The 12153-nt window shown below is 35.3% G+C and overlaps 1 protein-coding gene across 6 annotated transcripts in view; it reads right to left on the bottom strand.

Annotated features, from left to right (window-relative positions):
* EPHA5 (EPH receptor A5) overlaps window positions 1–12153 on the bottom strand; it is a 356087-nt gene that overhangs the window by 87040 nt on the left and 256894 nt on the right. For 3 of the 6 annotated variants that reach the window (XM_059670011.1, XM_059669975.1, XM_059669995.1), the window contains one exon: window positions 7182–7287. In XM_059670011.1, coding sequence (XP_059525994.1) covers window positions 7182–7287 — 106 coding nt within the window. The remainder of the gene's footprint in view (window positions 1–7181; window positions 7288–12153) is intronic. The other 3 variants (XM_059670021.1, XM_059669985.1, XM_059670003.1) reach the window with 1 other exon arrangement.

Below are 12153 nucleotides of genomic sequence, written 5' to 3'. Positions count from 1 at the left end.
ACTATTTTTACAGTGTTCAAGGAACAGCAAGAAGATACTTTTATCAAGTATAAATTGGAGACAGAACTAGTACTTAGACATAGTGTTGTCAGTTATCACATGCGAAACTCCTGGAAGAGTGCCTCATAGTAGGTATTATGCAATTCATGCTAGAGAATGTTATACATGTGATTACCAATACTATTATTGTGTTACTTCCATTAGGCAAAGGGACTTCTCTGAAGGTTTTAGAATATTTCACAGTTTTTAATAAGTATTCACTTAAGAATTTATGCTTTGATATCAAACGTAGGCAGAACTCTGGCACTTGTGTGAATTAAATAATTGCATTCAAAATGCTTGCATAATTATGTGGCTCCAAATAAACTTAAGGAAAAGTTTATAAGTCTAGCAGATTTTTCATCAAGCAATAAGAACAGTGATAAGCAAATAATAAGAATTCATATATTTCTTGAATTAATTAATCAGACTACCATTTTAGTCCAAGGAAATGTGTAACAATGAAGGAAGTGATTGTAATTTAAACTCTTCTTTTTATCTATAGCTGTTGTAATTATGTTTATAAAATTCTGTCCATTTTTCAGACTACTAAATTAATATAGAAATGGTTTGAAAAAAAAAGACATTGTTTTCTTACATCATGTGACCTGGACCTATCTTAGTGTTTGATATGCAGATGATGCTTAATGTTTGTAATGGATGACAGGGGAGAATGGACTATGTAATTTACAACCTGTTAAACTTTAAGAGACTTGAAAAAACTGAAAAGTTTAAATTTAAATATCACTCTCAATAATAAAAATACCTAAAGTAGCATTTCATACAAATAGATTTTTTTCTCTAGATTTCTGATATGGCCTCAGTATCTTAAGTTTGATAGGTTAGCCTCCAAGTATAGTATCCATTGACCCATGAATATGTTTTGCCTCAGAAAACTAAGGGACATTTCAAAGGCTTGATTTCAATTGTTTAATGTAAGACAAAGAGAAATAGAGTTTAGTAGTTGTATGTCAACTCACAGTATTTTAATATAATCAGGATAAACAAGAGAAGATCTTTTGCCCAGAAAATAGTTCATCTGTTTTTACAGGCATTAAACCACTGCTAAGACCAAACTTATCACCTCAGGAACATCATAGCATGAAAGTCACATATAAATAGCCTTAAAATCATACCCAAGGCCAAACATCTTCAGAGGATCTTTTCATCTCTTTAGGAGTTATAGTTTTGTTTTGTTTTGTTTTCCAATTTTAAAACTGGCAAACAGCTTTACCTTTCTTGTGTTTACATGCAAAACATGTGTATATATGTGTGACAGGTATGTGTGTAAAGTGTGTGTGTCTTTAACCACTGAGAATACATGTGAAATTAATAATAGAAAAGCAAAGTCTGATATTTTCTTAGTTTTTAATTAAATTTGTGAACATGTAGTAAACAAGGGATCAGAAACAGGTGTTAAAAATGTATTCTTTTATCTCAGGATGTCTATGGTAAGCCAAGTTAAAAGAATAAAGTTTCTGTCCACTGAAAGAGGTTTTCTTTGTATTTTCTATACCAAAAAATCCTGATAATTTAGGCTTTATATCTAAGAAGTGCCCAGTAATCAATTTCCAGAATGAAGCCCCTGTATAAAATGGGAACACCAAGAAAAAATGACAACTAAATAATATTAGTGATCAGTTTCAAAGGAAAGAAGAAAGAGGGGAAGCACACAGTAATAGACTTTTTCAAACATAAACTGGAAGATGGTGAAAATGTCAATCTCTAGTAAAAGCCTGATTGATTAAACAATTTGTATCTATAAAATAGTATATAGTAGAAAAAAGTCACAAAATTAGGCTATAATAAGAAAGTTATCAATGTGCAATATCATTGCCAATAAAAGAGAAAGATTAAAAAAACAATTACAACAAGCTGTGCATATCGGGAAGTTTCATCTCTATCCCCCCAGAGTAATTAGCTCATAGCTTGCTGAGGCCATGTCAATTGTTCGGTTGTTCTATGAAAATGCTCCATGGCAGCAATTTTCAACCTTTTTCATCTCATGGCACACATAGACAAATTACTAAAATTCTACGGCACACCAAAAATCACAGGTTTTTTGACTTTCTGACAAAAATAGATATCATTATGATTCAGTCACACTAGACAGTTGTTGTTGTGTTGGCTGTTGTCATTTTTAAATTTTTTTATTTGACAATCTAAAGGAATTCATATGAGTCAACAATCCATAAATTCATAAGGTTGTTATTTTTAAAAAGTAATATATTTCTGTAAGACAATGCATCTAAAATTTTACCTAACCACATCTTGGACTTAGTTATGCTGAAAATTAAATTTGTGTCTTTGGTGTAGATGTGATTCCAGTATAACTGAGTTATACTAAAACTTAGTTATTCTTATACAAGAAACTCAGGGACATATGGAATTTCTGTGTACCTGTATGCTGAGCTATATTCAGTTACCCAATAATAGTTTGTGTAATGTTATAAATAAATATAACAAAACAAAGTGCTTTTAAGTAATATATATATATTATATACATATATATATACATATACATATATATATATATATATATATATATATATATATACACACACACACACACACACATACATACTACTAGCCCGGTGCACTAAATTCGTGCACATTGAAAGGGAATTAATTAGAGGAATGTAATTTGGATTGACTATCTAATATCAATAATATGTGAGTGTGAGGCAGTCCACTTTTTTGAAATTGAATGACATGAATTTTAGCTATTACTTTGCCAAATAAATGGAATTTACAGATATCATTTAAAAGAGCATTCAGCTTAATATTAAAAACTTTGGCTACCAAGTCAGGTCTGTTTGTAACTTTTTGCCAGCGTTGTAAAATGTTTGCAATATCTGCCCATTTGGGGTTGCATGTCATGGTTATGAATAAATCGGGCTTGCCATGCTTTGGTACAATTGCTATAGCATCCTGATATCGCTGCTGCAAATTTCTGGGACTACCCTCAAAAGATGATGGAAGTGTTATCATTTTACCAATTGGTACATTGTCATTTTCAGATCTAGACTTGAGATAATCCATCAAACCACTATATTTTTTAACTCTAAACTTAGATTGGCTTGCTTTGATGAAATTTATCTGATTGGCCTCTATTTTTTAATACAAATCCACAATAAACTGTTGAGTTAATTTTCCTGCATTTAAAATAAGATTAAATGTGTCCCGCACAGAGAGATGAAATTCATAATACTGCATTTGTGTGAGTCGTGTCCTTACATTTTGTCTAGTATTATTGTTGATTACACTGTTGTCTCTGAGTCTTAATGCAATATCTGTTCCCCAGCCTTTTTTACCATGTGGGAAAAGAATAGGATATGTCATCGCATCTAATGTAGGAAACAGGATATTGATTTGTTTCATTTTAGTGACATTTGGATTATTGGGATCTGGTTTACAATGAATGAGCAAGTCCCTTTCAAAGGGAGGTTCTCCGTCTTCATTTCTGAATATTACAGGAACCTCGTTTACACGGGGAGAATGATATCTACCTGGGTCACTGTTATGATCATATTTAATCACCATTGTTACTTCTGTAGGAGCAATACCTTTTGCTGCTGCTTCAGATTGGGCTTCCTTTTCTACCTCATGTAGCATCTTGTACGATTTTGTTAATTCATTTATGTCATGCATGAGGTTGTTGATGTTGATCATGAGTCTTTCTGAGCAGCCATGGTTTTCTGGCATTGCTAATCTTTTACTTGTAGCTTCGGCTGTATCCAAAATATAGAGTTGAGCAAACTTCTGAGAAACACCATCCGAAGGATGTAAAGTTCCAGTACGGTGGTAAACTTGTCCGTGTATTCTAAAACAGTAGGGCCCATATCCTGATGGCGATGCAATATTTGCTCTCATGGAAGCAAAAGCAAAAGAACTATTTATGGAATGAATATTTTTCATGAAATTTTTACTGTCAGAATCTTCATTTGTCATTAATCTTTGTAAATATGCCGGGTAATGTGGAAAATGTATACCATTTATTTTTTTAAATATATTTTATTGTGTTTTTTTTTTTTTTTTTAACAGAGAGGAAGGGAGAGGGATAGAGAGCCAGAAACATCAATGAGAGAGAAACATCAGCTGCCTCCTGCACACTCCCCACTAGGGATGTGCCCCCAACCAAGGTACATGCCAGAATCAAACCTGGGACCCTGGAGTCCGCAGGCTGACGCTCTATCCACTGAGCTAAACCAGTTAAGGCAGAAAATGTATATCATTTAGGCAGACTTTCCCTTTGCTACAACATCTAGTAAATTTCCCATCAGATGGTTTTTCATCAGAGAAATTTAGTGATAGGCAAAATTCACATCGAACAGTCATTCCACCTCAACTATGTTCGAGAATTGCATCCTCATGTACTCCATTTTTGCTGAGAAGGCAGTTCCTACCGGTATGGTATTGGTAGTACTTGTTGATGAGTGTTCTCTGGGCATATTCTGTTGTTGCCACCGCTTTCTTTCAACTTCAAAGGCATGTTGGTCTTTAGACATTTTCTGTCGATAACGCCAGTTTTTCAGCATCAGAGCAACGTTTTTCCAGTATCTGGTCTTCAGATACATCCTGTCGCAAGCACCGCCTTCTTTCAAGATCAGATGCACGCTGCTCTGCAGACATTTTCTGTTGATACTGCCGGCATCTTCTGGATGCAGAGCTACCTTGTACCAATAGTTGTTCTTTAGACATAGTCCCATCTCTCTGCTGTCATGGTCTGAAATGCAGGTGAATGAGAGTCCTGGCTGTCAGGCTGCTGAGAGCTGTCTGACCAAAGGCTGATTCTAGCTGATTCTAGCTGATTCTGTGGGGGTGGGACTTCCTCCTCCCTGCTGTCTGTTTCCACAGCTGTGATGAGGAAGCTGGGGTGACAGAGAGAGCTGCGCTCTCCAAGCCTCCCTCTCTCTTGCTCTGCTCTATGTCCAGCGGTCTCCTACTCTGCCAAGTCCTCCAAATCTCCTGCTCTCCGCCCGCAAGGTCCTGGGAGCCTGCAGGCGTGGCTACAGCCTTGCCTCCCAGAGCCAGTGAAGGTCCTGGGAGCCCGTGGCCTGGTAGCCCGCGGCCATGGCCACCATTGCCTCCTGGGACACCTGACACCTGCGTATGCAAATTAACCGCCATCTTTGCCAGGTTAATTTGCATAGTCACTCTGGTCAGCTTGTGGGCGTGGCTTGAGCATAGCCAAGGGATGGTTAATTTGCACGTTTCTCTTTTATTATATAGGATATGAACAAAAGGTGGCTTTTTCACATACAGATAAGAAGAATCCATATACCTGCATGTCATCAATAAATTCACATTAACCTTTCTTAGGTTAAATAAATATAGTGTGAGAAGATTACAGTAAAATAATTGTTATATTTGATTTGTCTTTTAATAAACCCACAAACACACAAATTCATTGGCTTCTAGACCTTGATTCATTCTTCCTGTTTTACTCATTTCTCCTAAGTGTGGGCTCAACAAATAAAATACCTTCTTATGATCCCAATTTCCTAAATATAAGTAATGCTTCTGGAGTTATTGGAAGGGAAGAAACAACTCACCTCTCAGTCAGAAGTAAATATATCATATTACAAACCAGCTCTCCAAATGTATCCCAGTTATCTACCCTTTGGGGGTAGAAAAGACACATTATCACATGGTAGTTTTTTTAGTAATTACAATTTACTCAGCTTAGTGATCTTATTTGATAAAAATCTGGGCAAAGTTTTTAAGACAAGACTGGTGGAATTAGTTCATCTTCCAGAAATTTGAAACAAAGGGAGAGAATTTTCCCCAGGTGCCTTTAGAGAGAAGAGATCAGTGGGCACTAGATCCCCAGCTTTCTTCCTGGAAAGGGCTAGCTAGCTGTCCTCACAGATCATACACACAGCTTCCCAGAGATTTTCTAAAAATGCACTGCTGTTATATTAACATTAAAAGTAGGCAATGGGTTTCTACATATATTCTTAAGAAAAGCCTGAGGACTCTTAAATGACAAGAACTAGAAGAAATGGAATTTTCAGGTACAAAGAGAAAGGGTGTTCAAAGGAAGTAAAAGATTTATGAAAACAAATTGTTGCTACTGCAATTTATGAATATAATCATAATTCTTTTTAGAATGAAATATTTAGTGTATTGAAAAGTTCCTAATTCTGCATTTTTATGACTTGAATAGATGCTGAAGATTAAAAGTAAATGACTAGAACAGTAACAAAATCAATATGAATATTGATTTCCTGACTTTTTGGGGGGGCCTTACAGTTCATCTCACATATTTGTGCAGGTTTAAGTATTTCCATGAAGACTTTCATCAAGTTTTCTATAGTATTCTTATACCAGAACATTTTCAAATTGAAGCTCTCATTACTAAATATCCCTTTTAACAATGGCCTAGGTTAAACATTTAAATATGTTTGTTGTAGAATAGAGTACAATCATGTTTCTATTTGTCCATTTAATTATTTATATATATTTAAGGAAAGTTTTTATTGGGACTCTACCTATTTTATTTTTCTTCAAAATAAAAATGTATACATATGATACACATATTAATGTATCTATTGACAAAACATTCAATAAAATTTACTTTGAATACATATATACTATGATTGATGTATTCAGGTTGAAATCATTCAGAACCTGAAAATAAAAGCAGGCATTAAAAGGGCTGGTTATGTCACACAACGCTTGTTTGCCAAAGTGTCTGCTTTGTATCCATCACCCTGTTGGGCCAGAATGCTGGCTAACTTGAATTATTAGTCCCATTCCTCTCAACCCACTGGGCACAGACATCGTCTATCCCAAATGCTAAAACTGAAGCAGGCAACCGTAAATACTTCTGAGAGGAAATAAATGTCAGTTTTAAAAAAAACAACTCTATCAAAAATACGGTTTTATAAATGACAGACTAAACAATAAGTTAATATGTTTCTTGTGAAGAAAGCATACCTGACAAAGATAAACTGTGTGCTTAAAACCTAGCACTCACAGGGACAAGGCTTAAGAAATACATAAGACATTGAGGTCGTCTACTAATAAATGTGTTGCTTGCCTGATGTATTTTGGGATGTGCTTAACAGCCAAATGGTCAGATCAAAGTAGGGCAGACACCAGCTGCAAAAGTTGAGAATCACAGCTTCATCACTTACCTTCCACTAAGGAGGAAGCCCATAACCACTGCCAACAAAATGACTCCCACTGTCACAGACACAGCAATTATAGGAATCTGGCTTTGATCGCTGGATGCTGCAACTGCTGATAGAAGACAGAAAATGGAGTTTGTAGTTAACGTCATCATGTGCATTCAAATAAAAACTGCTTAATGGTCTATAATCAATGCATGGTTTAAGCAATTCACCCACACTAGGCTGGGATTTCCCTCAAATATCTTTTCTCAAAAGTGTGTAATTGAAAAAAAAACATATTTAGGGAAAAATATTTACTCTCCAAATGGAGATTTGAAAGAATCACTAAGTCACTGATTATTTCCTTGTCATCATAGAGAAACAGTGTAATTGTTTGCAGAGAAGTCATCTAGGGATCTTTGGTTTTCATGATAAATGGGACTTAGCCCTTGATTTCAAACAACTTAATCTAAATAGGAGGTGCTAAGTCTATGAGGTCTGACATGCTTAGAATTTGCATGTGGCTGTTCTGTAGAAGAAAAAAAAGTCTGGTTACCTTACATAGACATAGGTTGACATCCAAAATTATGTGATTATGATGTCAGTGAAGTTAAATGTAATATCATTATTCTAGATATAATTTTAGACACCATATTTTGAAGCAGAATATGATCAGAAAGTATACTGCACTTTGTAAATAGGACCACTTTTTTGAAAAAAATATCAAAGCAAATTTTAATACTTTAAGTTGGCAGTAAGATTAGATTTGTTTATGTTATTTTTTATTTAAAATACATGGATTTAGATGAAATATTTTATATTTTAACAATACAATTACAATTAAAAAGGAATATAGACATGATTAGATAGTTATCCTATATAATAAAAGGGTAATATGCAAACAACCGAATGGCAGAATGACTGGTCGCTATGACACACACTGACCACGAGGGGGCAGACACTCAACACAGTAGCTTCTCCCTGGTAGTCAGTGCATTCCCACAGGGGGAGCATTGCTCAGCCACAGGCCGGGCTGATGGAAGGCGAGCGCAGCCATGGTGGCGGGAGCCTCTCCGGCCTTTGTGGCAGTGTTAAGGATGTTCAACTGACGGCTTAGGCCCACTCCCCCTGGGCCTAAGCCAGGGGTGGGCAAACTTTTTGACTCGAGGGCCACAGTGGGTTCTTAAACTGGACCGGAGGGCCGGAACAAAAGCATGGATGGAGTGTTTGTGTGAACTAATATAAATTCAAAGTAAACATCATTACATAAAAGGGTATGGTCTCTTTTTTTTTTTAGTTTTATTCATTTCAAATGGGCCGAATCTGGCCCGCGGGCCGAAGTTTGCCCACGGCTGGCCTAAGCCATCAATCAGACATCCCCGGAGGGCTCCCAGACTGCTAGAGGGCACAGGCCAGGCTGAGGGACCCCTCCCCCACCAAGTTCATGAATGTCGTGCACCGGGCTTATAGTACCTCAATAATAAAGAAAAAGTTTCTTTGTGCTGATAACTAAACCCAATTAATATAGTATCATACATTTTACTGATGTTCTTAGGAAATCCTCAATAGGATACCAGCATGCTTATAGTTTAATGACAATGGTTCTGATAAATTGCGAGTGAGGCATTAGTTCACCTCCAAGATAACAAATCCTAAGTATCAAAACTAATATTAACCCTACTTTCCATGTTTTGTTGTTTACAACCCTTTTCTCAGATCTTGGCCCCAGGTAAGTGTTGGACATCTAAACACTTCTGTTTCTATTCCTGTTACCTGTCCCTTGATTCTTTCTAACCAAAATTGACTCTATTGAGGGAGGTGGGGGAAGGAAAGGAAGTAAAATTAGTGGAGTTACTGATACACCCAACTGGGTAGGGTAGGAAGGGAGCTTGTGGGAGACATGAGCTTTAAAATATTGCTAAGACAGACAACTTGTAGATAACCAGCCACAAAATATTAAGGCGTATAAACCAATCCTAAGGCTGTTGCTAAGGCAAAATTCTTTGAGAGGACTAATCAGGAACTAACAAGCATACATACAAAAAAGTGTGCTCACTTTCTCTCTCTCTCCCAGCCGCTAGGTTAATGGCAGGAGATGCACTACTGTTGCTCCCATGGTTTATGGCCATGTGGGACTCTACACATGGATTAATAGACTTAAATTCGCATGGATGGTTCCAATAAACTTTGTTTCCACTAACTGTTTTTGTCTCTGACTTCATTATTCGATTTCTTGAAACAAGGAACTCAGACCCAACACACTACATTTTGGTTTCATAATTTGGAGGTTCCACTGAGATTTTGGTTTCACTCTGACCATCTTCTTGAACTGATCTACACTTTCAATCCTTTAAGGCTCAATATCATCAACAGCTGTTCATACCAAGAAAAACTATTATTTACAACCTAAATCTACTATCTTATTCAACCTCTTCTTGGATGATAATAGTTGCAATTTAATGGATCTTCACTGTTTTCTCCTACTCCTTGATATTGAGATCTGGAGTAGGGATTTTAATCCTGGTGAACAGTATAAAGAGGGTAGGGCAAAGAGCCCTCTATCACTAATAGCCTTTCCTAAAATTTGCTTTATCGTCTCTAAAGTCAGATTACTTGAACCATTGCTTTTTCTCAGTTTTACCTTTCTTTTTGGCAGGAGCGCTGTTACTAGAGAAAACCATGCAGACTTGGCCTATAAAAATTATTTGGATTGGACTCCAACTGCTGCTCCAATGCTTTTGAGTCATCTCCATAATGAGTCTTCCTCATTTTCTCAGCACCCAAATCCACTCCCACGTCCTATGTTTTAGTGATGTTAAACTTTAGAGACAACATAGAGTCAATTCTACACTCCATTGTTAAATATAATTACATAACCTTTTGTTTTACCTAACTGCACTGTTGGAACCCTTTCTATCTCTCCCAAGATGTTGCATCAGCTAGGCCCACTTTTAATTTTTTGAGGAAACTCCATGCTGTTTTCCTCAGTGTCTGTACCAGTATCAGTCTGTATTCCTGCTCACAGTGTACTAAGATTCCCTTTTTTTCCACATCCTCACCAGCACTTTATTGATTTATTTATTGATTCTTTAGTAAATAACAATGTTTATTTTTTCAATGACTGTATGTCATGATTAGAAACTGTAAAGTAGCATATGTAGAAAACTCACATTGTTTTCCCTCACTTTGCTTCTCACACTCCTGGCTACAAACCCATATTACATAGATAGTCTCTAGATTTTAGCTATATTTTTAAGCAGTTAAAATTGAAGGTGAGAGGTTTTGTTAGAGCTGGATTATAAGAGCTATGGAAGGACAGGCTAAGAATTTGGGATCTGTTTCCTATAGCAATACACATCTATTAATTTTCTTAATCAGAATTATATGATCAAAGTTACCATTTTTTTTATAATGAGTACATAGTGGGAAAATTTAAAACAGCATGGCAAGCAAATAAAAACATGAAAAGTTGTTGAACTTACTAACCATCAGAAAAATTCAGATTTAAACCACAATAAAATATCACTACTCACCTGTCCAATATAATTTTTAAAAAAAGAAGGAAGGAAATAATGACAGCACCAAATGCTGATGAAGATGTGGAGAAATTGATCACTCATTCATTGCTGGTGGGAGTGTAAAATGATACAGCCATGCTGGAAAATAATCTGGCATTTTCTTACCATATTAAACAAGCAACTACCACATGATACAAGAATTGTACTCTTAGGTATTTATTCCAGGGAAATGAAAACTTAGGCTGACTCAAAAATATGTACCTAAATGTTCATTGCATCTTTATTTATAATAGCTAAACTGGAATCAGTTCAGATGTCCTTCAACATGTGAATGGCTAAATAAACTGGGGTATATACACATCATGAAATACTACTCAACGATATAAAGAAAAAAAATGATATATTCAATAATTTGGATGAATCTCTATACTGAGTAAAAAAAGCCAATTCTAAATTAAAAAAGGTCACATACTAGATGACTCAATTAAAAAAATATTTTGAAATGTCAAAATTTTAGGATGCATGTTTAGAAATCAATGGTTACCAGGAATTCGTTATGGAATAGGAATTTTCACCAAAGGAAGTGGATGTGATTATAGAAAGGCAACAGAAGGGATCCTATGATTTTGTTACTATTCAGTATCTTGACTGAGATGATAAATACACAAACCTACACAACTGACCAAATTATATGCAATTTAACACACACACACACACACACACACACATACACACACACACACAGGATAACTAGGACATGTAAGATTGATGAATTCCATTGATGTCAGTATCCTTATTTTAACATGATACTATAGTTTTGCAAAATATTACCATTGGGGGAAACAAGAAAGTATACAAGAGTTCTCTCTGTATTGTTGCTTACAATTGCACGTGAATCTACAATTATCTCAATAAAAAAGAGAATAGCATTATTCCAGGAGTTGGATTATACAGATTTAAATCAAAGTAGTTGGATGAAAGGAAGTGATGTATTGGGGGTGAAATTATTAAAGAAACAGAAACATAAAGATGTTTCTTGGACAGTAAGAATTAAAACAGATTCAGTGATACTATTAAAATTATAAAACAATTTTTGTAAAAAAAGAACAGAAAAAGAGCTAACTAGTTTGGCTTGATGGTTTCATTTATGTTACATTTATTTGTTGGTGTTTTTCTCATTACTTGTTAAGAATAAGGATAATTTAAAAAGGTCAATTTTAAATACATTATTTATATGCACAATAAAATTAAAGTGGATATTCTTTCTAAGATAAACATTTTTTGCATTCTTATTTTAACTACTATTTGCATTTGATTTTAAGGCAATATTTGTGACACCCAAGATAATGTAGATGAAATGAAAGCCCTTCAATTTTATGACTGAGGTATAATATAATTGAATAAGTAAATTTTAATAATTAAGCACACCAATAACATAATGTGTCAATGTATCATTACTATGCATCATTATTCTAAGT

Source organism: Myotis daubentonii, chromosome 1 (assembly GCF_963259705.1).
Source record: "Myotis daubentonii chromosome 1, mMyoDau2.1, whole genome shotgun sequence".
Taxonomy (NCBI): domain Eukaryota; kingdom Metazoa; phylum Chordata; class Mammalia; order Chiroptera; family Vespertilionidae; genus Myotis; species Myotis daubentonii.
Note: the sequence above shows the minus strand (reverse complement) of the source record. Positions and strands in the feature narration are given on the sequence as shown.